At 41.2% G+C, this 26588-nt stretch overlaps 1 protein-coding gene across 1 annotated transcript in view; it reads left to right on the top strand.

Annotated features, from left to right (window-relative positions):
* LOC142248375 (sodium-dependent serotonin transporter-like) overlaps window positions 1–24381 on the top strand; it is a 183063-nt gene extending 158682 nt beyond the window's left edge. Inside the window, exons 10-11 of the mRNA XM_075320045.1 lie at window positions 6543–6710; window positions 23056–24381. Coding sequence (XP_075176160.1) covers window positions 6543–6710; window positions 23056–23136 — 249 coding nt within the window. The 3' untranslated portion in view covers window positions 23137–24381. The remainder of the gene's footprint in view (window positions 1–6542; window positions 6711–23055) is intronic.
* The last annotated feature ends 2207 nt before the right edge of the window (window positions 24382–26588 follow it).

Raw genomic sequence — 26588 nt, 5'->3', positions numbered from 1 at the left:
ACTATTTTTTCCTGTATGTGTTGTTTTTTGTTTTTTTTTTACACACCCCTCCATTGCTAACCAGTGGGCTTGATGCCAGTTGACATTACACAGCAGACCTCAATCCAATAAAAATATAACCCTGATTGCCACTGCACAAGGGCAATTGGGAAGAGCCAGGCAAAGCACCAAAATTGGCACTTCCAATGTGATACAGCACTTCTGGGGTTGCTGCCAGCTGCTATTTTAAAATGGGAAAGACCCAATTATAATGGACTTTTTCAGCCTGATAATATCAGCCCACTGCTGTCTGCTTTACCTTGGCTGGTTAACAAAAATAGGTGGTACCCCACATTGTTTTTTCATCTATTTATTTATTTATTAGCCAGTACAGTAAACTACACACAAAAGGCACCAATTATATATTTGACAGATATATATGTGCTTGTTAATAAAGGAAAGCAGACAGCTGTGGGCTGATAGACTGGGAAGGTTCTTTGACCCTTCACAGCCTAAAATTATTCGCCCGCGGCTGCTCCAGTTTTGGCACATCCATTAGAAGTGCCAATTCTGGTACTTTGACCAGCTCTTTCCAATTGCTCTGGTGCGGTGGCAAACGAGTTAATATTTTCTGTGGTTGTTGTTAGATGTGTAATGCCAGCTGGTATCAAGGCCATGGGTTAGTAATGGAGCAGTGTCTATCAGGTACCCCATTACTAACCCAGTAATCCAAGAAAACCACACACACATGAAAAAATCTTTTGTTTGAACAAAGTCTCCCTTATTCTATCCATTATTTACCATTTTATTATCAAAAATGTTCCCACAAAGTTCAGTCGTTGTCCACGATCCCTGAATGCAGCTCCAGAGACTGTGAATAGCACTAAAGTACAGCTATTCACAGGCGCCAGATAGTGACAACAACTCGAGCACCCGAGATACTCAACTTAGTAACGAGCGTGTCAAAGCACCCCAATACTTGATCAAGTAGAGTGCAGTGCCTGCATGCTCGCTTATAAATAATAACTCAAAAAAGGTTCTGACAAAAAAAGGACAAGATTAAATATACATAACCAATCAACTCCTGGACCTTAGTAAAATGCATTTGTATCCAGAGAAAATAACCACCAAATTGCCCATGGGGCACTGTGCAGTGTAGTCTATTTCTTGGCACATTTATGATGGCACAATTTGGTGGGGGAGTTTTGCTATATTTCAGAGAGCAGCATAAAGTAGAAGCAAAGACCCTTGTTCTAGGAATGTATTACGACAGCAATTACTTTGCACTTGCTGTCGTTGTGATAGAATCACTTTTTTATCTGCCCCTAGCAGTTCTCTGAATGCTGAGCTCTATATAACCCCACCCACATCACTAATTTACATCATTGTGTGTACACATGGCATAGGGCTGTCAATGAGTGCTGGGGGTAGGGGTTATACAAATTTTAAGAATATGGAGAACTACATTGCAGAAGGTTTACTAGTCCTCTAGTGATAATCTCCTACTGATAAAATTGTGATTTTATGGAAACTACAGGAAGCAGCCCAGTAAATGACAATTGTGGTAATATAGGGGATTAATGACAGCTGTGATTACTCAAAAAATCATAGCTTCTACAAAGCCCTGCATTAGTAATGGGTAATGGTCTATGAGATCCCCCATTACTAATCATGTAAGTAAAATGAAATCAGCACAAAACACACAGAAAAATCCTTTATTTAAAAAAAAAAACAAAAAAAACACCCTCTTTCTCTAATTTATTAATCCCCAAAACACCCCTGCAGGTCCGACATAATCTACAGACATGATATCCCACAATGATCCCGGCTCTACTACATCTGAGGTCGCAGTGTGCGGTCACATAAGAAAACACGATTGAGTACTGCAGCATCCAAGACACACTGATTGAGCCCCAGCTATGAGAGCAGTGACATCAGTGAGTTCATCTGAGTTCACAGCTGGGGTGCACTGAGGTGAACTGACCTGAGGTGAAATCAATTAACTCAGTGACCTCACCTCAGGTGAAATCATTGATATCAATGCTGGATTACCAGACTAGGTGATGTGCACACATTGAGTATTTTGTTGGACATATTTCTGCACCACATCTGCATCTCTTGGCTGATAAATGCACCAAGACTGCAAAACCGCATAAAAAACGCATGCAATTTGGATGCATTTTTCGGTCAGGAGATGCAAATTTGGTACAAGAATTTCTGCAACAAAATACTCAACATGGACATATCGCCTAATCCGGCATTGAGTTCAGTGACTTCACTTAAGGTGAGGTTAACGAGTTCACCACAGGTGAGTTCATCTGAGGTCACAGCTAGGGTACCGTGGGAACCCCAGCTGTGACGTTAGGTGAAGTCATTAAATTAATTCCCGAATTACCGGATTACAGCCAAGGTAAGGCACACACCTGGGGGCTGTAGTATCCAGATGTCTGCATTATTTGCACTGGGTATCAAAATACAGGGGACCCTATGCCATTTTTTCCAATTATTTATTTTTAAACTCCACTTTGGGACACAGACAGCTACTGTGAGGGCAGTCACAGACGCCAGCAAGCCGGCAGCCTGACTGCAACCAATCGCAGGGACTGTCACAGAAGGTGGGGGAACCCGAACAATAACATGGAGTTACCTGAGAAGTCCGTGTTCGGGGTCCGTGCACGGACCCCGAACTTTACAGTTCATATTTGTCCATCACTACCTTTAATATCTCTACTCAATCTTAGTGCATATGGCAGACTGACCCTTTTAGCTGGGTAATAATATCTCCCTTATATTCCATCTTAAACACGTCAACACTACACATTAAATTAAATGTGATGGATCAATGTGAAGCAGACCTATGCACCTCTTGTTACATTGTTGACATTGACACTAACACTAAGGGAAGTTACAAGGTTTTTTTAAAGCCTCATTCAGACTTTTGTGTTTCATGTACGTTTTCTACCTTGATTTTCACAGATGGGACATATACCCATTATAATCTATCTGTTAACATGTCCGTGTTTTTTACGGACCATGTGTTCAAATAAAAACCTACAGTCTGTGAAAAACATGGACAGCACATAGATGGCATCAGTGTGCAGTATGTGTGCTGTGCATACACTAAAGATCAAAATTATAGAACAATGTATGATCACTTGCTTTTTTCAGAAATAATGTAGCCTACATTGATCAACATTTGAAGGTTTTTTTTGTAAGGGGTACACTATGCCACTAGAACAGTATTTTACAAAAGATTCAAAATGAATCAACATAAAACGTTTTTTTTTGCCCAAAATAGGATGATCAGAATTAGAGAACAACAATGGCTGTAGCACAAAGATTATAAGTAAATTTTGTAAAGGTAACAACAGTCACCAATCAGTCGGAAGTTTACAGGCCTTTGCTTTGAGTGACTTCAGCATATCTGCGGCCCCAGTACATCACTAGTCTCTCACACTGCTCTGGTGTGATTTTAGGCTAATCTTCTTCCAGTCTCTTCCACAGTTCTTTGACTGCTGGGGGTTTCTTAGACAAAACTTTGTCACCAAGGCTTTTTAAGAGGTTTTCTATTGGGTTTTGATCAGGACACTGCGCTGGCCATTTAATTGTTTCAATGTTTTCTGTTTCAAGGAACTGCTTTACCCGTTTTGCTGTGTGACAGGGGGCATTGTCCTGCATGAAAATTGCTGGCTGATTGATTGATGAATGCACGTAAGGAATCATGTTGAAGAAGGTTCTGATACACATTTGCACTCACTCTGCCATGTAGCTGTATGAAAGGTCCAACTCCTGCTGCAGAAAACATTCCCCAAGCAATGACACTTCCTCCACCACCTTTCACTGACTTCTTAACACACTTTGGGTTGTGTTTCCCCAGTATGTCGATGAACATAATGTTTCCCATCAGACCCAAATAAATTCAACTTGCTTTCATCACTAAAATGAACTGTGGACCACTTCTCCTCTGTCCACACAATCCACAGAATATGCTCTTCACCAAAGATGAGACTATCCATTTGATTTCTTTCTGCTATTGAGAGGTTTGGTCACTGCAGAGTGGACATTCCAAATGCTCTTAAACGTCGTGACACTGTATGACAAGACAGATCATTACCCTGTTCAGTGCTGAACTGGCAAGCAACTCAAGCTGCAGTGTTGAAACGTTACCCATGGAGATTCTCCACATTATCCTGTCCTCGGTTGCGTTTGTCTTTCGAGGGCCTCCAGCTTTCATGGGGTACTTGAAAGAGTTTGTGATGTTGTAAAGATGCAATATTCTCTAAATCACAGCTTTGTAACAACCAACTCTCTTGCTATGGTTGACAAGGTCACCCATTTGGCTTTCATCTGGACAACCTGCTCTCGGAGGGTTTCACTTTGGAACGGCACACCATTTTTGCAAAGTCAGTGGAAACTGGAAAGTTTGCCTGCCAGTTAAATAGGGTTTGTCAGATAAGGAAATTAGCACCAGGTGCCACATTAACACCAATAACTTGCAGGTATCTGAAAGTGTTCTCTAATTTTGATCAGTGTTTTTTGTTTATCTCATTTAAATTTTTACTATGTGCTTTACAATAAATTAAATTTATAAAATAAGCTTAAAATACTGCTAGCTTAGGATATACTCACATAGGACTACACAATGACTTTAACATTTAGGAAATTGTGTGTTGTTCTCTAATTTTGATCTCCAGTGTATTTTGTAATGGATACCATAAGATTAGTAATTTATACACTGATTAAACACTGATGGTAAAAACTGACATGCTTACCAAACATTGATGAAACTCAGATCCAAAACACTATATGTGGTTTGTCCTGAGGAAGAAGTCAGTAGGACTTTGAAACACGTAGACAATGGAAAACCACTTTATATCTTCATCTTGTGGACCATCATTGGAACTACCAGTATCAGCAGCACAGAGAAACCTGCTTTTTTCCTTTTTATCAAGGATCCAAAACACTGATACAATCGTACCATTTTTTCTGTACAAGAGAAATCACAGATGTCTAAATGAGGCCTAACAGAAACTCTATCATCTATTCTGTTCCTTACATTACAGGATTTTACTTTTTAGCAGAAAAGTAGCTGCAGTTGTATTTAAAAAAGAAAAAAAAAGAACACTTTGAAAATGGTAAAAAAAAAACCAAAAACCTCTAGTTTATATTATTGATGATTGCACGTCAGCATTTACTGAAAAATTGCTTTCCTCAGTGTACTTGCAATTAACTTTAAGGGTGTGTGCACATGTTAAGTATTTGGTTGCAGAAATTTCTGCACCTACTGGCAGTAAAAACACAGCTCAAAAATGCACATTTTTGCCCGTTTTATGCGTTTTTGCATGTGTTTTTCAATTGAATTCAATGGGTGTAAAAATGCTGCAAAAAAGCTGAAAGAATTGATAGACTGCAAAATATTTTCTGCATTAAATCTGCATGGATAAAATACTCAACTTCACTTCAGTGCACTTCAGGATTCTCATTGACTTTTCTGGCATCAGGATTTGCTTGAAGTTTTGTGACACAACTCCATTCAAAAACGCAATAAAAAACACCACAATAAAAATGCACTGTGTGCACACAGCCTTATAAGTTGTTGATCAAGAGTATAAGCACACTATGTCCTTAAAATGCAGGCGAAACGACCAAGCTTTTCAAGCAGATGACACTTAAGGAAATTCTGAAATTTTTCTCCTAAAATGTTTTTATGTTGTTTTTTTCAGTCGGTTCCTGAGTGTTTTTCCGGCAGTTTTAGCTACCAGCATTTTTTTAAGTGTTTTTCCATGGTTTTGTGAAGTCTTTTTTTACTAACGCTTTCTGTTGGTTTTTTACCCCACTGAATAATGAAGACACCACCAGCAGTTTTTAAAGCAAAAACGATGGTAAACATTCCAAAAAATGTCCTGATAGCTGTGGAGCTTTCCTTCTGACTATTGTAAAGTACAAAGCGCCTAAACATATGCCCAGCAAGTTGTTTTTACATTTTTCTTTCATAATACAACTATAACATAATATAACGACTACAAATTATATTATTGAGTTTTCTATTGAGGAAATGCTGTGACACAGTAAGGCTTGTTCACACATTGCCTTTTTGCTGTGTTTTTCAAGGCTAAGTTACAAGTGAAAAGGTTTTGGTACCGTGAAGGGACCTGAGATGTCTCGAAAGCTTGCTTTATAATATCACTTTATTTTATTTTAGTTAGCCATTAAAAGGTATCACAAGATTATAATTTTGCTCCTCTCACTGAGAACATTCAATAATTTTTCAAGGCTAAAAAATGCAGCAGCTTACAGTAACAGCAAAATGAATAAGATTTGTGAAATCTCATCCACATGCTGCTTATTTTGTCCATGTAACATGTCAATTCTTTCACCATTTTTCACCCATTCAAATGAATGGGGGAAAAATGTAAAATTGCATAAAAAATGATGCAGTTTTTTTTCCCCCAAAACTGGTTTTTGGTGCCGAAAAATCTGTGGAAATACTGAACATGTCACATACCCTGACATCTTACAGACAAATCCATTTGTATTCTCATGTCAGCTGCCTATTTGTTTAGTTTATCATAGTAAGTTCATTTATGGATCAACCACCTCTGATGCTATTTGACTACAAATATCCTGAATGGACCATATTAGTTGGATACCTAATTGGAGCATCATCCTTCATCTGGATTCCAATATATATGGTGTATAAACTAGTTTGGACTCCAGGATCCCTGAAACAGGTAAGTGTTTGCTATACAAAATGCTTTCTATATAAAACTGTTGTGTTTTCTGAATTAAACTGCTTTTCTTAACAAACGTATTTGAAACCCACAATGTAACACTGATAAATGTTTTTTACTTCATTATATATGGGTCTTGTGGTCTGCAGACTTCTCATGGGTCTCTGTTTACTGTATATCTAGTACAATATACAAATTGGGCTAGGTTCATATTAACCACATACCGCCTTAGGCCCCCTTCACACGTCCGTGAAACACGTGCGTGTTTGTTCCGTTTCCGTATATACCGGAGACATGGACAAACATGCACCATGTTAATCTATGATTGTGGTCACACGTGCGTTATTTCATTATGACCGTGTGTGCGTGTCCGTGATCCGTATGTGTTTGCGTTTTGCACGGATGCATGTCCGTTATCTGCACGGAGCACGCACACGTGGACACAATGAAAGTCTATGGGTATGTGCACACACGTTAGTAAACACGTATGCATCTACCTACCTATAGTCCGTGTCCGTTTGGTGTTTTTATTTCTAGTGATGTCGGCCATTCTTTCTATTTCTGTGTATGTCAGTCAATCTTTCTGAGTCCGTCGGTCGGTCTCTCTGTCTCTCTGTCGGTCTCTCTGTCTCTCTGTCCCTCTCTCACAGTCTGTCGGTCAGTTTCCCCCTCTCTCTCATAATTACCGTTCCCCGATCACCGGCGCGGCGCTGCACGGCATTCACACTGCTGCGGCGGCTTTTACTATTTTGAAAAAGCCGGCTGCTCATTAAACAATCTCGTATTCCCTGCTTTCCCCGCCCACCGGCGCCTATGATTGGTTGCAGTGAGACACGCCCCCACGCTGAGTGACAGCTGTCTCACTGCACCCAATCACAGCAGCCGGTGGGCGTGTCTATACTGTGCAGTAAAATAAATAAATAATTAAAAAAAACGGCGTGCGGTCCCCCCCCAATTTCAATACCAGCCAGATAAAGCCATACGGCTGCAGGCTGGTATTCTCAGGATGGGGAGCTCCACGTTATGGGGAGCCCCCCACCCTAACAATATCAGTCAGCAGCCGCCCAGAATTGCCGCATACATTAGATGCAACAGTTCTGGGACTGTACCCGGCTCTTCCCGATTTGCCCTGGTGCGTTGGCAAATCGGGGTAATAAGGAGTTAATGGCAGCCCATAGCTGCCAATAAGTCCTAGATTAATCATGTCAGGCGTCTCCCCGAGAAACCTTCCATGATTAATCTGTAAATTACAGTAAATAAACACACACACCCGAAAAAATCCTTTTATTAGAAATAAAAAACACAAACATATACCCTGGTTCAACAATTTAATCAGCCCGAAAAAGCCCTCCATGTCCGGCGGAATCCAGGATGGTCCAGCGTCGCCTCCAGCTCTGCTGCATGGAGGTGACAGGAGCTGCAGCACACACCGCCGCTCCTGTCAGCTCCACGCGGCAAATGAAGAGTGCCGCACGATCAGCTGAGCTGTCACTGAGGTTACCCGCGGCCACCGCTGGATCCAGTGTTGACAGCGGGTAACCTCAGTGACAGCTCAGCTGATCGCGCGGCACTCTTCATTTGCCGCGTGGAGCTGACAGGAGCGGCTGTGTGTGCTGCCGCTCCTGTCACCTCCATGCAGCAGAGCTATGGGCTGCCATTAACTCCTTATTACCCCGATTTGCCAACGCACCAGGGCAAATCGGGAAGAGCCGGGTACAGTCCCAGAAGTGTCGCATCTAATGTATGCGGCAATTCTGGGCGGCTGCTGACTGATATTTTTAGGGTGGGGGGCTCCCCATAACGTGGAACTCCCCATCCTGAGAATACCAGCCTTCAGCCGTATGGCTTTATCTGGCTGGTATTGAAATTGGGGGGGACCGCACGCCGTTTTAATTACTTATTTATTTATTTTATTGCACAGTATAGACAAGCCCACCGGCTGCTGTGATAGGGTGCAGTGAGACAGCTGTCACTCAGCGTGGGGGCGTGTCTCACTGCAACCAATCATAGGCGCCGGTGGGCGGGGGAAAGCAGGGAATACGAGATTGTTTAATGAGCGGCCGGCTTTTTCAAAATAGTAAAAGCCGCCACAGCAGTGTGAATGCCGTTCAGCGCCGCGCCGGTGATCGGTAAGTATGAGAGAGGGGGGAAACTTCAGTCACTCGGGGGATTAGCGGTCACCGGTGAATCCTTCACAGGTGACCGCTAATCAGTACTCGACACAGACAGAGCCGCGGTATGAGGATGAAGTCGGGTGGTTCACCCGAGTTCATTCTCATCGCGCAACTCTGTCGGCTGTCAGCCGACATTTATAAACGACATTGTGCATCACACACGCGGACATTCCACACGGACATTCCACGTGGACATTCCACGTACACATACACGTTAATTCCACACGCACACAGGGACGTTCTACACACAAACACTGCTAGCATACGCAATTCACACAGATGCCACACGGACCATAAAAACGGACACAAAATCGGGATACGGACCCGAAAAACGGCCCGTAACACACGTGCGTGTTTTTCACGGAAGTGTGAAGGGGGCCTAAGCCTGTGTTAACCTTCCTGGCCAGGTCAAATTTTACAGTTGACCAGTGTTACTTTATGGTGTTACAAGCTGTAGTACCCAGTGTTGCCTGGGATAGTAACCAAGTGTCTCTCTGTATCTCTCCCACTCCCTCTCTCCATCTCTGTCTGTCTCCCTCTCTGACTGTTGTTCTCCCTCTCTGTCTGTCTGTTTATCTGCCTGTCTACCTCTCTGTCTGTCTCCCTCTCTCTATTTGTGTGTCTGTGTGTCTCTTTTTCTGTGTGTCTGTGTCTCTGTATCTGTGTGTCTTTGTTTCGGTGTGTCTATGTGTCTCTGTGTCTTTGTGTGTGTGTATCTGTCTGTGTGTCTCTGTCTTTGTGTGTCTCTGCCTCTGTGTGTCTCTGTGTGTGTCTGTCTCTGTCTGTGTGTCTATCTCTGTGTATCTTTGTCTCTGTGTTTCTCTGTCTCTGCGTGTCTCTGTGTGTGTGTCAGTCTTTACCAAAATCATATTACCTCAAACATAAGCCTCTTATACTAAGACTGTCCGTTGCATATAACAACTAATCAGAGCTCCTATTAATGACCTGTAGCTCCCAGCTCCATTGACTTTAATGTAAGCAGGATTTTTGGAGAATAACTGTAAAGCGCTGGGTTAAATTTTCCCCTCAAAACATAGCCTATGATGTTCCCTGAGTCAAATGAGGTGTCTGTGCAAAATGTCATGATTGTAAATGCGACAGTACAGATTCCTTTAGTGGACATACACACATACACTCAGTTTTATATATTACTAGCTGTAGTGCCTGGGATAGTAACTAAGTGTCTCTCGGTCTCTCTCCTTCTCTCCTACTCTCTGTCTGTCTATATCTCTCCCTTTCCCTGTCTGTCTGTATGTCTCTTTCCCTTTCTGTCTGTTTCTGTCTTTCTCTTTCCCTATCTACCTGTCTGTCTCTTTCCTTGTCTGCCTCTCTCTCTGTCTGTATGTCTCTTTTCCTGTCTGTCTTTCTCTGTCTGTCTCTTTCCCTGTCTGCCTCTGTCTGTCTCTGTCTTCCTCTTTCCCTGTCTGTGTCTCTTTCTCTCTGTCTCTTTTCTCTGTCTGGCTGTCTGCTTCTTTCCCTGTCTGCTTCTGTCTGTCTATTTCTTTCCCTGTCTGTCTGTCTCTGTCTTTCTCACTTGGTCTATGTCAGTCTGTGTCTGTCTCAGTCTCTCTGTCTGCCCTTTTTCCTGTCTGCCTCTTTCCCTGTCTGTCTCTTTTCCTGACTGTTTCTGTCTGTCTGCCTCTCTCTGTCTGTCTCTGTATGCCTCTTTCCCTGTCTGTCTCTGTCTGCCTTAGTTTGTCTCTGTCTGTCTCTTTCCCTGTCTGTGTCTCTCTCTCTCTGTCTCTTTCTGGCTGTCTGCTTCTTTCCCTGTCTGCTTCTGTCTGTTTATTTCTTTCCCTGTCTGTCTGTCTGTCTTTCTCAGTCGGTCTGTGTCAGTCTGTGTCTGTCTCAGTCTGTCTGTCTGCCTCTTTTCCTGTTTCTCTCTCTCTGTCTGCCTCTTTCCCTGTCTGTCTCTTTTCCTGACTGTTTCTGTCTGTCTGCCTCTCTGTCTGTCTCCCGGTCTGTCTCTGTCTGCCTGTCTGTCTCAGTCTGTCTGTCTGTCTCTGTATGCATCTTTCCCTGTCTGTCTCTGTCTGCCTTAGTCTGTCTCTGTCTGTCTCTTTCCCTGTCTGTCTCTTTCCCTGTCTGTGTCTACCTCTGTCTGTCTCAGTCTGTGTATATATTACTAGCTGTAGTACCCGACGCTGCCTGGAATAGTAACTACAGTAAGTGTCTCTGTCTCTCTCCCACTCTCTGTCTGTCTCCCTCTGTCTGTCTCTATCTGTCTGTCTTTTTCCCTGTCTGTCTCTTTTCATGTCTGCCTTTTTCGATGTCTGTTTTCCTGTCTATGTCTGTCTCTTTCCCTGTGTTTCTGTCTCGTTCCCTGTCTGCCTCTGTCTGTGTCTCTGTTTCTTTTCTCTGTCTAGCTGTCTGCCTCTTTCCTTGTCTGCTTCTGTGTGTCTGTCTATGTCTGTCTCAGTCGGCTATCAGTATCTGTCTGTCTCAGTCTCTCTGTCTTTGTATGTCTCTTTCCCTGTCTGTTTCTTTCTCTGTCTGCCTCTTTCCCTGTCTTTCTCTGTCTTTTTCTGTTTGTTTCTGTCTGCCTCTTTCTCTGTCTGTCTCTTTCCCTGTCTGTCTGCCTTTTTCCCTGCCTGCTTCTGTCTACCTCTTTCCCTGTCGGTTTCTGTCTACCTCTTTCCCTGTCTGTCTGTCTGTCTCTGTATGCATCTTTCTGTCAGTCTCTATCCCTGTCTACCTGTCTTGTCTCTGTATGCCTTAGTCTGTCTCTGTCTGTATGTCTTTCCCTCTGTCTCTTTCCCTTTCTGTCTGTCTCTCTCCTTGTTTGCCTCTGTCTGTCTCTTTTCCTGTCTGTCTCTCTCTGTGTCTTTCAGTCTCTCTCAATCTTTCCTTCTCTGTCTGTCTGTCTCTCTCTCTATTCGTCTCTCCACCAAAATTATATTACCTCACACATAAGCTTCTTATACTAAGAATGTCCTTCGTTGCCTATAGCAACCAATCACAGCTCCTATTAATATGGGGAGATAAGGTATGCACACCAGTGACTATGTAAGGGGAATACATGAAATAGCAGAAACTGCTTATTCAGACTTAGGATGGTGTTCCAAACGTTATTCCTTATTTATTAGCTCCTATTAATGACCTGTAGCTCCCAGCTGCATTGACTTTAATGGAAGCAGGTTTTTAGCAAATAATTGTAAAGTGCGGGATTAAATTTTCCCCTCAAAACATAGTCTACGACAACCCTGAGTGAAATGGGGTGTCTGCAAAATTTTGTAATTGTAAATGCAACGGTGCGAATTCCTTTAGCAGACATACACACACATACATAAACTCAGCTTTATATATTAGATAACTCTGGAACACTTCAACATATTCCAGTGATTCTGAGAATATTTTTTCATGACACATTAACCCCTTCACGATCGAGGGCAGTAAAGTTACGTCCTATTTTTATGTGACTTAACGACCAGGGACGTAACTTTACTGCCTAAAATTCATTTGATTGCCATGGCCATAGCAACGGCTTTTAAATGATGTCCCCTGCTGTTTATTACAGCAGGAGATTTTTGCTTGACCGCGGGGGGGTGGCAACGCCACCCCCCAGTGACGATCGTTGTGATTGGCTGTTCAAATCTTAACTGCCAACGACATCGATCGCACTGGTTTCGGTTAAAACAATGCCTGAACCAGTGCAATACTGTGAGATCCCGCTATGAGGTGCTGCAGCTACTGCAGCAGGTCATAGCTGGAGCTCAAACATGGCGCCCCCCAGCCCCTGCAGCACTGATTGGAGCGATCATGCTATGACGTGCAATCGCTCCAATCAGCGTGCAGTGGGGCGGTCTGATCTGTAGGTGACCGCCCTCCCCAGGCTTGTATTGGTCTGGGAAGCCCTCCCCCAGTATGACTGCGGCGTGCACCGGCTGGTACTTGTAGTACCACGCCGCCGCCACCCAACCGCTGCTTCTGCTCCAGGTGAGTATTGCGCTCCCCCTGATGGTCCCTGCATGCTCCTGTGATGCCCCTGCCGATGTGCCCCGCGCCGCGATCTCTTTTCTGCTCCCATTCTCCTGCCTTTGCTTCTCCGGTCTACCCCTCCCACTCTCCATCTGCTTTACCCTTCCCCCCTCTCCATCTGCTCTCCCTCCGACGTCCCCTACCTGCCTTCACCGGGTCGTCCGAGGTCTTCACTGGCCCGATCACATCTGCCTCCATCGCTGGGTTCTTCCTGGGTCTTCTGATGAGCTGTCCAACTTCCTGCCTGCTGATCCTGTAAGACGCTATCCACTTGCTGCCTTCTATTCCTCTTGCAGTTCCTCTGGTCAGTGATCCTCCTGCTAATCGTCTGGGCACTGTGAGTATAATTTTTTTTTTGTTTCCCCTGTCCGTTTTTACACCTCATCTGTCCGTGCGTCCCGACGAGCACTGATCAGTGATGCAGATAACGTATCTGCATCCGTGGTCAATTTTCGGCGGGACTTTTCTTTTTTAGTCCGTATCTTGTGTAGTTTTTTTGCATCTCATCCATCTGTGCGTCTTACAGGGGCCAAGCGCTGATCAGGGATGCACATAACGGATCAGCATACCTGCTCAATTTTTGTCGTGACTTTTTTTTTTTCCGTATCCCCGACGCTGTTTGTATCTCATCCGACCCTGCGTCCTGCAGCAGCCGATCAGTGATGCATGGCGTCTGTGCGTTTGAAAAATCAAATGGCGCTCCTTCTCTTCCAAGCTCTGCTGTGCACCCAAACAATTGATTTCCACCACATATGAGGTATCTGCGTACTCAGGAAAAATTGCACAATACGTTTTATGGTGCATTTTTTCCTGATACCCTTTGTTAAAAAAAAAAAAAAAAGCTACCTCGTTGAAGCAAAAATTTTGTGGTAAAAAAAATAATAATTTTCACGGTTCAACCTTATCAACCTCTGTGGAGCCCCTGGGGGGTACAAAGGGCTCACCAAGCATCTAAATAAATTCCCTGAGGGGTCTTGTTTCCAAAATAAGGTCACTTGTCGGGGAGCTCCATTGTTTAGGCACCTCAGGGGGTCTCCAAATCCAACATCACTTCAGCTAATGATTCCAACCAATTTTGCTGTCAAATGGTGCTCCTTCCCTTCTGAGCCCCACTGTGCGCCTAAACAATTAGTTTCATATGAGGTATCTGAGTACGTAGGAGAAATTGCACAATACGTTTTAAGGTGCATTTTTTCCTGATACCCTTGTGATAAAAAGCTACCTGGTTTAAGTAACAGTTTTGTGGTAAAAAAGATATATATATATATATATATATATATACATATATTTTCACGGCTCAACGTCATCAACTTTTGTGAAGCCCCCGGGGGTTCAAAAGGCTCACCAAACATCTAGATAAATTTATTGAGGGGTCTAGTTTCCAAAATGGGGTCACTTGTGGGGGAGCTCCATTGTTTAGGCACCTCAAGGGGTCTCCAAACTGCAAACCCGACATGCTAATGAGTCCAGCTAATTTTGCGATCAAAAATTCGAATGGTGCTCCTTCCCTTCAGAGTCCTGCTGTGCACCCAAGCAATTGATTTTTACCACATTTGAGGTATCATCGTACTCAGGAAAAAATGCACTATAAATTTTATGGTGCATTTTTTCCTGATACCCTTGTGGAAAAAAAGCTACCTAGTTGAAGCAACAGTTTTGTGGTAAAAAATGTTTGTTTGTTTTTTCACAAATAAGGAATAATGTTTGGAACACCATTCTAAGTCTGAACTGGGTGCAAAAACCTAAAAAACATCACTATGGGGAGATAAGGTATGCACACCAGTGACTATGTAAGGGGAATACATGAAATAGCAGAAACTGCTGTGTGAATACTGACTTGAAAAATCCAATAGCTATATGTAAGAGTGAAAATGTGAAAAATGGAATCTGCATTACTGCCATGAACATATGAATCAAGAGAAATTTAGCTACTGAATTGATCAATGCAATAGAGCCCCAACACTACGCCAAAGTATTTCTCTACGTTGGGGTCCCTGGCTTGTGTGTGTCCTCTCATGCAGTTAAAAAAAACTTACCGTGTATGGGAAGCTGAGACCCAGGCTATTTATGCGTATGATATGGATTGGCAATAGGTGTGGTTGGGGAGGGTTCACAAACGAAAAACTACTAACAAATAAGGAATAACGTTTGGAACACCATTCTAAGTCTGAACTGGGTGCAAAAACCTAAAAAACAGCACTATGGGGAGATAAGGTATGCACACCAGTGACTATGTAAGGGGAATACATTAAATAGCAGAAACTGCTGTGTGAATACTGACTTGAAAAATCCAATAGCTATATGTAAGAGTGAAAATGTGAAAAATGGAATCTGCATTACTGCCATGAACATATGAATCAAGAGAAATTTAGCTACTGAATTGATCAATGCAATAGAGCCCCAACACTACGCCAAAGTATTTCTCTACGTTGGGGTCCCTGGCTTGTGTGTGTCCTCTCATGCAGTTAAAAAAAACTTACCGTGTATGGGAAGCTGAGACCCAGGCTATTTATGCGTATGATATGGATTGGCAATAGGTGTGGTTGGGGAGGGTTCACAAACGAAAAACTACTAACAAATAAGGAATAACGTTTGGAACACCATTCTAAGTCTGAACTGGGTGCAAAAACCTAAAAAACAGCACTATGGGGAGATAAGGTATGCACACCAGTGACTATGTAAGGGGAATACATTAAATAGCAGAAACTGCTGTGTGAATACTGACTTGAAAAATCCAATAGCTATATGTAAGAGTGAAAATGTGAAAAATGGAATCTGCATTACTGCCATGAACATATGAATCAAGAGAAATTTAACTACTGAATTGATCAATGCAATAGAGCCCCAACACTACGCCAAAGTATTTCTCTACGTTGGGGTCCCTAGCTTGTGTGTGTCCTCTCATGCAGTTAAAAAAACTTACCGTGTATGGGAAGCTGAGACCCAGGCTATTTATGCGTATGATATGGATTGGCAATAGGTATGGTTGGGGAGGGTTCACAAACGAAAAACTACTAACAACTACTACTAACAACTAAATTGCGAAATTTTCAAAATGTTCCCAAAATTTCCCGAAATTTTCACAAATAAACGCAAAAAATATCGGCCTAAATTTACCACTATCATGAAGTACAATTTTTCAGAAAAAAAATGTCATAATCGCTAGGATCCATTGAAGCGTTCCAGAGTTATAACCTGTCAAAGTGACAGTGGTCAGAATTGCAAAAAATGGCCCGGTCATTAGGGTGTTTTAGTGGCCGGGGGTGAAGGGGTTAAATTTCATGTTAGTGGTAAATTTAGGCTGAATGTTTTTCTGTTTACTTGTGAAAATTTCAGAATATTGGTGAAAATTTTGTAATTCAACAATTTTCAAACTTTGAATGTTTATGTCCTTAAAACCAGAGTTACAGTAATCACTCAAAATACTTAAGAAATAACATTTCCCATATGTCTACTTTACATCAGCACCATTTTTGAAACTTTTTTTTTTTTTTGTTAGGGAGTTAAAAAGGTTAAAAGATCAGCAATTTCTCATTTTTCAAACTAAATTTATAAAACCATTTATACCATATTATATTTAAACCATATATAACAGAAAATACCCAAAATTGACACCAAAAAACTGGACTCCTCAAAATGCTCAAAACCACATCCAAGACGTTTGTCACCCCTTTAGGTGATTAACAGGAATTAAAGCAATGTGTAAGGAAAAAATGAAAATGGTACTTTTTCTCCATAAAAATGTTAACTTTAGCCCCAAAATTTCATTTTCACAATGGTAACAGAAATACAATTTATTGTGCATTTTCTTCCAAAATTTTACTTTGTCACACAAAAATATTGCTTTAGCCTCAAATTTGCATTTCATAAGAGTAACAGGAGAAAGTGGACTATAGAATTTGTTGTGCAATTTCTCCTCAATACACCAATACCCCATATGGGGTGGAAAACGACTGTTTGGGTGCACAGAAGGGTTAGAAAGGAATGGAGCACCATTCGACTTTTTTGAGGCTAAATAAAATATTGTTTAGTCTCAAATGTTGCATTTTCATAAGGGTAACTGGAAACAATGGACCATTCAATTTGTTGTGCAATTTCTAACTACACCAATACCCCATATGTTGTGGAAAACTATTGTCTGGGCACACAGCAAGGCTCTGAAGGGAAGGAGCACCATTCGACTTCTTTGAGCACCAAATTGGCTGAAATAGGTAGCAGATGAAAGGTCGCATTTGCAGAGCTGCTGATGTGCCTGAACAATGGAAACCCTCACAAGTGGCCCCATTTTGTAAGCACAACCTCTCCCCTCAAGGAATTTATTCAGAGGTGTTGTGAGCACCTTGAACCCCAGGTGTTTCACAAAATTTTTGATTTTCACAGGGATATGAGGAGAAAATTGACCCTACCATTTCTTGGGCAATTTCTCCTGAGTACACCAATATCCCATGTTTGGTAGGAAACTACTTTTGGGCGCATAGCAGAGTTCTGAAGGGAAAGATCACTATTTGAATTTTGGAGAACTATTTTGTCTGGAATAGATTGCAGACACCATGTCACATCTGAAGCGCGTCTGACATGCTAAAACAGCAGAAACTCCCTCAAGGAATTTATTTAGGGTATAATTATTTTTTAGTATTTTTCGCTCTCAGGCGATTCCCAGAATTGTATAACAATGGGCTGAGTAAATGAAAATTTACTATTTTTTTCCAATACAGTATTGCTTTGGCCAGAAGTTTTTGTAATTTTGAAAAGGGTAATAGGAGAAAACGATTGGTACAATTTGTTACACAATTTCTCCTGAGTTTGCCAACACCCTATTTGGGGGTAAAAACTACTTTTGAGGAACAATGTAAAGCTCAGAATGGAAGGAGTGCCATATTGCAGCGGTGATTTTCCTGGAATCTTTTCGGGTGCCATGTGACTTAGGCAGAGTCCCTGAAATGCTGGAAAAGCAGACAGCAGACGCCCCCATAAGTGAACCCATTTTACAAGCTACACCCCTCAATGAATTCACCTAGGGGTGTAGTGAGCATGTTCACACCACATGTGCCTCACAGAATTTTATGCCATTGGGTGATGAAAAAGAATAATTACATTTTTACAACTAAAATGTTTTTAATTTTTTTTAATGGCTAATAGGAACAAAAATGAACTGTACAGTTTGTTGTGAAATTTCTCCCGAGTACGCCAATACCCTACATATACGTTTTCATGCACAGTGAAAAGCTCAGAAAGTGTGCCAAATTATGTTGCAGATTTTGCGGTTATGGTTTGCGGGTGTCATACCATATTGGCAGATCCCCTAAGGTACCAAAGCAGCAGAACCCCCCCATAAGTTACCTGATTTTGCTAAATACACCTGTAAATAAATTCATCTAGGGGTGCAGTGATAATATTGACACGACAGGTGTATCATAGAATTTTATACCATTGGGCAGGGAAGAAAATAATAATTACACTTTTTCCACAAAAATTAGTTTTAGCACAAGATTTTACATTTTCACCCAGGAAAATGGGTAACAATGGCAACAAAATTTGTTACACAATTTCAATTGAGCATGTTGAAACCACATATGTGGCTGTTGAGTACGGTTTACCCACACGGTGAGACTTGCGAGTGAGGGAAGAAGTGCTATTTCACCCTTGGAGCAGAGATTTTTCTAAAATAGTTTGCGGACTCCATGTACAGTGCCCCTAAGTGCCAGAACAGTAGAATTCCCCCTTATGTGTCCCCATTTTGGAAATGACACCCATCTGTAAATGTATCCACAGGTGTAGTGACTCTTTTGACTCCATGGATGTTTTCCAAAGACAAGCAGCAATGGATGTTGCCCTAGATTGTGCCCAGCTTGTGCTTCTGGAGACACACACCTGGTAAATTAAGCGGGCTCTTTCACTACAGAAATTTGAAACATGTGGACACTAAGTGTGGTTTAGGCACAATGTGGGGTTCAGAAGGAGAGGGCATTTGGATTAGGGTGTGCATATATTTTTGGATTTCCTATTGGGTTCGTGCGCGCACGCACCCTATAGGTATTCCCAGGTGGCATGCGTAGGCCCTGGAATACAGCAGAAGGGACCAGGAACGGAGCAGCCACCGCTGGCCAGCCAGGAAGGTGAGAGCGCCAGCATCCCCACTGGGGGTGGAGGGCAGAACAGCGCGGGGACATTGGTTTACGGGCATTACTGCAGGATAAATGAGAGCCGAGCCTTACTGCAACCTTTTGGAGGCAGAATAAACACATCACCAGTAGATCAAAAATGTATTTGATTTATTTTTTATGCCATTCACTGTGCTGTATAAGTGATAAGATGGTTTTAGTGTTCGGGGCAGTGCAACTAAACACTAAAAAGCATCACTATATATTGAGAGCTGTCATTTTTTACATTTTTCTGCTGACAGTCATTGGAGGGCTTGTTTTTTGCAAGATGAGATGACTGTTTTAATTCGGTTTTAATTATACTACACTATTATTGTGAAAGGGAGCACAGTATAGTGAGAATGTGGGGGACCTTATGCAGAAAGGTAGTGTGGTGGATATTATGGCAAGTGGCAGTTGTGGTGAATATTATGGAAAGGGCAGTTAGGTGGTTATTTTAGAGTGGAGCAGTGTGGTGGGATATTATGGAAAGGGGCAGTGTGGGGGGATATTATGAAGTGGGGCGGTGTGTGTGGTGGAACATTATAGATAGGGGCAGTGTGGGGGGAAATATTATGGAGGGGGCAGTGTGTAAAGACATTATGGAAAGCGACAAGTGTAGCAGGGATATTATGCAGAAGGGCAGTCTGTGGTGGAACATTATGGGGAGTGGGTGGCAGTATGGGGGGGGATATTATGAAGGGGCAGTGTGGGGGGAAACTATGGCAAGGGTCAGTGTGTGGTGAAACATTATGGAGAAGGGCAGTGCTGTGGGGATAATATGGAGAGGGGCAGTGTGGGGTGGAACATTATGAAGGACAGTGTAGGGGGGAATATTATGGAGGGGGATAATGTAGGGGGCATATTATGGAGCGCAGTGTGGGAGGACAATGTGGAGAGGAGTAGTGTGGGAAAACAATATGGAGAGCAGTGTAAAGGGATATTATGGAGCGGGGCAGTGTAGGGAGAATTATTAAAAAAGGGCAGTGTGGGTGATTTTGTGCAGGAAGCATAGTGAGACACAATTAATTACTTAGGAATGCAGCATGGGAGATTTTTATTTATGGGACAGTAGAATTATACCTTTTGAAGGGCACCATGTTGGGAAGTGCTGTTGAAGACAGTGAAGATGGAAGTCTGGACAGATGAGCTCTTGAGGTGAAATCTCATCATGGCATCTGTACTACATGGAGACAAAAGGCATGGGAATGACTCCAATCAGGGAATATATAATTTATAAGATAATGTGGATGTAATTGTATATTTGTGATATTGACTATTTCTCATCAGTTCTATGTCTCATACAGTTCCTGTATGGTCCGCAGTCTTATGAAGACTGTTATCAACAACTCCCAATATCTTCTTACCATGGTTAAGGACACACTGGGAATTGTAGGTTCAAGCAATACATTTACATATGGGGCTGACCTGATGCTACAATTGATCATTGTATTAAGCTAGGTGCTGTATTCATATACTGGTGGTGGTTCTGGTGCTACATTTATGCACCGATGGTGTTTCTGTCACTACATTCATGTTCTGCCGATGGTTCTCGTGCTGAATTCATGTACTGACCATGGTTTTGATTCTGTATTCATGTACTGATAGTGGTTCTGGTGCTCCATTCATGCACTGACAATGGCTCTGGAGCTGCACTCATGTGCCAACGATGGTTCTGATCTTGTAAAAATGTAGCAATCTATAACAAGCTTTGTGGCTATTTTAAAACTTAAAAAAACCCTCAAAACTTAAAGATTTGAGATTATAAAGATGTAGCACCAGAGTCCCTCTCCCTGAACATGCCAGCATCCTAGTGCCGATTATCCCTGTACTCTCCTCTCGCCAGCCCAGTAGCCGTCATATCCCTTGCTACACGCTTGTCCTTGCATATGTTGCACAGTCCTCTGCTCTCCTGAATGGCACCCATGTGATGCTTGATTCTCTACTCACTCGCATGGCCGTGTGGAGTCTCCTGGTCTCAAGCCCAAGGGGCACATGCCTACTGTCCCTTTAAGGGGAAGCGAGCGCACTTTGCAAAGGTTACCCCAGCCTATTGCTGGGAGGCACCAGGTATTTAAGGCTTCCTCCCCTGATGGAAGAGGCCCGAGCAACTCAATAAGTTTCTGACCTTGTTCCAGTGTGATTGTCCAGCTGGATGCTCTTGTCTGCCTGTGTCCATCTCCAGTTCTCCTAGTAATCAGTGCTGTGTCTGCTGTAGTTCAGTCTGTGATTTCCAGACCCATTCTGTCTGTGTCCTGGTACCAGCCTGAATCCTGCACTCATTCCTATGTTTGTCTGAATTCTGATGTCCTGTATCTGAAGTCTGATGTCCTGCAGCTGTCCCTGATGTTCTTAGCCTGATATCCTGTACCGGCAACCCGATACCTGATGTCTTGTGTCTTATATCCTGTACCTGGTGATCCTTGCCTATGAACTGTGTCTGATGTCCGGTGTCCTTCCTGATGTCCTGTACCTGAATTCTGAATCTGAAGTCGTGAACCCAAATTCTGAGTCCCAAATCTAAAACCCAATGACCGTGTCCTACCTGTTGTCCTGAGCCTGAAGACCTGTGCCTGATTGTCTGGTGTTCTTCCTGATGTTTTGTGCCTGATATTCCATGTTTTTAGTGATGAATTAATGTACTGATGGTTGTTTTGATTATGTATTCATGCAAGTACCCCTTTACATTTTCTTTGCAACCATTTTGATTGGTTCAGTACAGCTATATGGTTTTTGGACTAAAAGATGTTGTGCACCCTTAACTTAGGGCGGCTTTGCACGTTGCGACATTGCACGTGCGATGTCGATGGGGTCAAATCGAAAGTGACACACAGCTTTCACTAGATATTGCACGTGCGACGGGGGCGGGACTATCGCTGCAGCATCGGTAACACATTGTTACCGATGTCGCAGCGTGCAAAGCCCGCCTTAAATGAAGCCAACAAAGAGTGGACATCTATCTGTGGACAAATATAGATGTTTCAATTTGTCGCCAATTTGTTAATTCCATGTCTGGTGCTGTCGTTAAAAGTCATGGAGCTCAAAAAATGCTAGATTTAGTAGTTTTTCATTTGGAATATATTTATTTTTGCATCAACTGATTTGAGTAAAATGGAAGATTTTGTAATGGAAATTATATTATTAACCTTACTTTCATGTTATAGGTTAAAATAATGTTCTATGAAACCCAGTCTTGTCAAAATTTTGGAAAATCTTATGTTCACTGAGAGATTGATGAAAATCTTACATTTACAAAAGGGTGTATTCAATTTTCCTGATCACTGTATGTTCTGCCAATTATCTTATATAGTAACCTCCTTCATTATGCAAACCTACCACTATAAGAATTTTCAAGTGTTGCACTAGTTCTGTGAAATACACTTTTTTCAGAATAATTCACATTAACCGCAGTTTTAAGTGTGCTCTGTTAGGGAGACCTAACATACATTTTATAAACTGGCTCCTTTCCTTTTAACACCTTTTTTTTTTTAAAAAAACCTCATCCCTTTATTGAACGTTATCCTAATAAGCCATACATTAGCATGGAAGGAGTATGTGAGTATATCCAGATACTTGCTGGTGATCAATTGATGCAGCTTTATGTGTACTACCCTATTTAGTTGGCTATTTAATGGCTAGATCATTTTACAAACCAAGCATTTTATTTACAACTTGCACATGAATTGCATGCTCTTGTGAATAGCAACCTCATTCTACTTGCTATAAAAATCATTTTGTATTGTAAGGTCTTATTTTCTTTATAAATCTAGTCTCGGATATGAAAAGTGCTGCAAAATAAGATGTCTTATTATTACTATACACATTTTCCTATACTTCAGAATCTAATATACGAATATGAACAAGTATCCATTATTAGCCAATGTTGGATAAAAAATATACTGTCGACAATATGAAGTAAAATGATTACATTTGGAAAAGGGATTATATATATATATATATATATATATATATATATATAAACAGATTTGGTTTTATGTATTTTGTTGCCTGTTACTGATTGGTCTCTTAGTTTTCTTTTTCATTTACTTACAGAGGCTGGCTATTTGTATTCGACCTGAAAATGTTGGGAGGGATCAGCCGTCTGATTCCTTGTGTATGGCAATGGCACCCTAGTTGTACATTTCTTGCCCAAGAGTTTTGCAGACTAACCTGAGATGCGGCAGGGAGTTAGCCAATGGTGCTGTATAATTGTCTTCACTCCTCTTGAAGGGGTTTTGCCAAGTATTATTGAGAAGCTACTGCTGTAGGTACAACTGGAAAAATGCACTGTCATGTTCTTTTATATGTCAACAGTTAAATAATGTCACAGAATTTGTCACTAAAGGCATAATATCTAGATGTCTTTCCCAAACTAAAATATATCACAATTACTAATTAATTCTCAACAATATTTCTACTAATAAGGGGATGTACCATAATCTAAATGCCAAGTATGTAGATTTAGATTATGTAGCACTGTTTAAATAAAATTAAAAGTATGTGATTCAATCATAGAAATTACAATAGATATCATTTGGGCTCTTCTATTTAAAATAAATGTCAGATTCTAAAGTATTGTTGTCTATATGTATATAGAATAGATTGTTACTTACTAAACATATATTTATTATTTATTTTGAGAATCATTGTACATGACAAGAGGATCTTTGAAGAAACTTGATTTACTTTACTGAATTACTTGTGTATTCTGTGTATCTTCAATTCTTTATGAAATAGAATCATGTCTTTGAATAATTAATGTTACTGAAGCATCCTAACTACAAGAATTCACGATGTAACATTTTAAAATACATAAATTGTTTCCTGTTCTCTTTAGCTCTAGAATATTTACATCATCAGCATAAGGATGATTCTTTATATTCCTAGATGACATCATAAAATACTGATTTTGCAGTATAAACAAAAACTGTATTAAATAAAGATGTATAAGCAAACATTTCAAGTATGGACTTACTACAGAATACAACTATATTAAATATGGATGTGAAATTTAAGATGATAAGAATGCATACTAAGACAAATGTATTCTTGGCATAGGTTACTTTTGTATACTTAATAAAGAGCCGCAGTTCTTTGAAAACGGTCTATGAGTAAGTAGTTTCAGAAAAATAGATGTGGAATTCTGGTATACTAATTACTACTGAATTTTTATAACATTTTGAGATAACAGATAATGAAGAACAGCAAAGTAAATAGCAAACAAAATATACTCAGTATAGTCTAATAGAGAACTTCAAAGTAAGTGGCATTGCACAAGGTCTCTGATTTTTATTGATTGAAAAAAATTGAATATATTTTGAGTGTTAAATTACTGTATTACCCTATTTAAACAGTATGAATTATACGATAACTATTGTATTGAGTACTATCAAAATAAACAAACTAAAATACCATGTTGTGTGTGCAATAGTTACAAGAAAAAATGAAGCCTTGACTGTTGCATATAGTGATTTAATTCCACAGCGTTGTTCAGACACCATCATCATCACTGTCCTTATTGGGACTCACAATCAAAATTCATTATCAGTAGGTCTTTGAAGTGAGAGAAAAGCAGAGTACTCGGAGGAAACACACACACACACACACACACACACGGGAAGAAAATGCAAACTCCTTGCAGGTGTTGTTCTTGGTGATATTTGAACTCAGGACCACAGTGCTTCAAGGCAACTGTGCTAACTACTGAGCCATCGTGTTGCCCACATTAAAACATGTGTTTGAACAATCTTTTAAAGGGGTTATCTGAGACTATTTTATTTCTTTACTATTGCCCTAAGAACCTACTGGCATGTAGTTAGTAATTACCTACCTGTTCTGTCCAATGACTATCTGTGTTGGCACAGATCACTCCTGTCAGCAATTCTGTAGCTTCTGCTCATTTCATGTAGACAAAAGAGCTGCTTGTCTTCTGCTCTTCTCTGTTGATAGGGCGTTACTGTTGTAGTTCTGCTGCTTGACAGTTGGCTCCCCGCTGCCTAACTGCGGGAGCTGGCTGTCAATCAGCATCACGTCAGCAGATCTCAGAACAAGATTCCATGTATCAACACAGAATTGGTGATGTGACAGTGTGGAATAGTCGAAGATGAACTTCATTACCCATGCCCCTAAGTTTAATACAGGCAATGTAAACTCAATTCTATTGTCATTTAAGACAAATTGGGGAATTGGTTCTCCACATCAGCAACAGAAAGCAAAGGAATAACAGGACACTGAAAGATATTGATAACATCTACTGGCCCTCTGGACTTGCTCTTAAATCACCCAATTTAAAAATGTAGAAATCAGATGTTTATCAGGTCTCAGTTCTAAAGATGTTCTCATTCATTGCAGTATTACATTTCTACCTCAGCTCATTCTGCAATTGATCATTCCAAGTCATGGCATTAGCAGTGATCATCTATTTTCCAGCTACGTTTTTTAATTTTGCTCATTAGCTGATATTTGTGGTAATGTAGAACCAATTCCGAGACTGCAACAACACAGTAAAGTTGACTCAGTGATGACTCACAATTGATATTTATTTAACAGCAATGCAGATTTAGTAGTTATAAGAGATAATGGTAAACCAATATAAACTATAAAGAGGTAGATGAATATAAAATAAGTATTGTACAAAGCGTAAATGAGATACTTTACATGCAGTTATTAAAGACTAATGTTAACCTACTCCCGGTCCCTCTGTCAGGGAAATGTCAGTGTCACCCCAACTGGTCGCCGCTTCTCCTTAACTGAATGAGTCAGCAATACAGAAATAACATAATTAATTGGAGCACAGGGTCTAGCGGGGCTACAGTACAATTAAGCAGTCCAATTCTAATTAGTGATGTTTCTTCAATTATTACCGTACACCTGGACAGGAAATAAAGGCCTGCCTCACTCGGAATTTCTATCATCTGTATCTGGTAATCAGTGTCTGGTCTTCAGTGCTTGACCTGCAAAGTCTGGTTTTCAGCACTAGGTCTTCTTTGGTGCTTGACCTGCAAAGTCTGGTTCGCTGCAGTTGATCTTCTTCGGAGCTTGACCTGCGAAGTATGGTTCTTGCTGGGGTTTCTACTGCAGGTACTTCTACTGCCATATAGGACTGCTGCTCACACGTCTGCCCTTTTTCAAGTCTTCGCACCAACTTCTCCCTTTCTTGATCGTCCCAGGCTTTTAAACTGGAAAACTGCTCCACAACTGTCACCTGACATGGTGTCTTCTCCAAATTCTTCTCTAACACACTCTGTCCTTCAGTTCCAGCCTGCCTGTTGCAATCAGCAGATGGTGAGATTTGATCAAAGATATTGTAGGATGCACATATCTCCTGTCTGCCATTCCCTTACATTCCTCCTTTCTTTTAACTTGGGAAAATTATCTTTATGCATTTTGGAATTTCTCGGAGGCGGCACTAATGTTGCCAGCATCTGAGCACACTATTGTGTCTTTTGTACAATGCTTTGCCTTATGAACTCATCTTGTGCATGCACTGACAAGCAAAAAGGATAATGTTTCAAACATTTGAATTTCAGGCTCCATATCTCACCATCTACTACTACTTTGAATGTAAGACTACCTTCATTTTATAG

The sequence above is a fragment of the Anomaloglossus baeobatrachus genome, chromosome 1, assembly GCF_048569485.1.
Source record: "Anomaloglossus baeobatrachus isolate aAnoBae1 chromosome 1, aAnoBae1.hap1, whole genome shotgun sequence".
Lineage (NCBI taxonomy): Eukaryota > Metazoa > Chordata > Amphibia > Anura > Aromobatidae > Anomaloglossus > Anomaloglossus baeobatrachus.
This window is presented reverse-complemented; position numbering and strand designations above follow the sequence as displayed.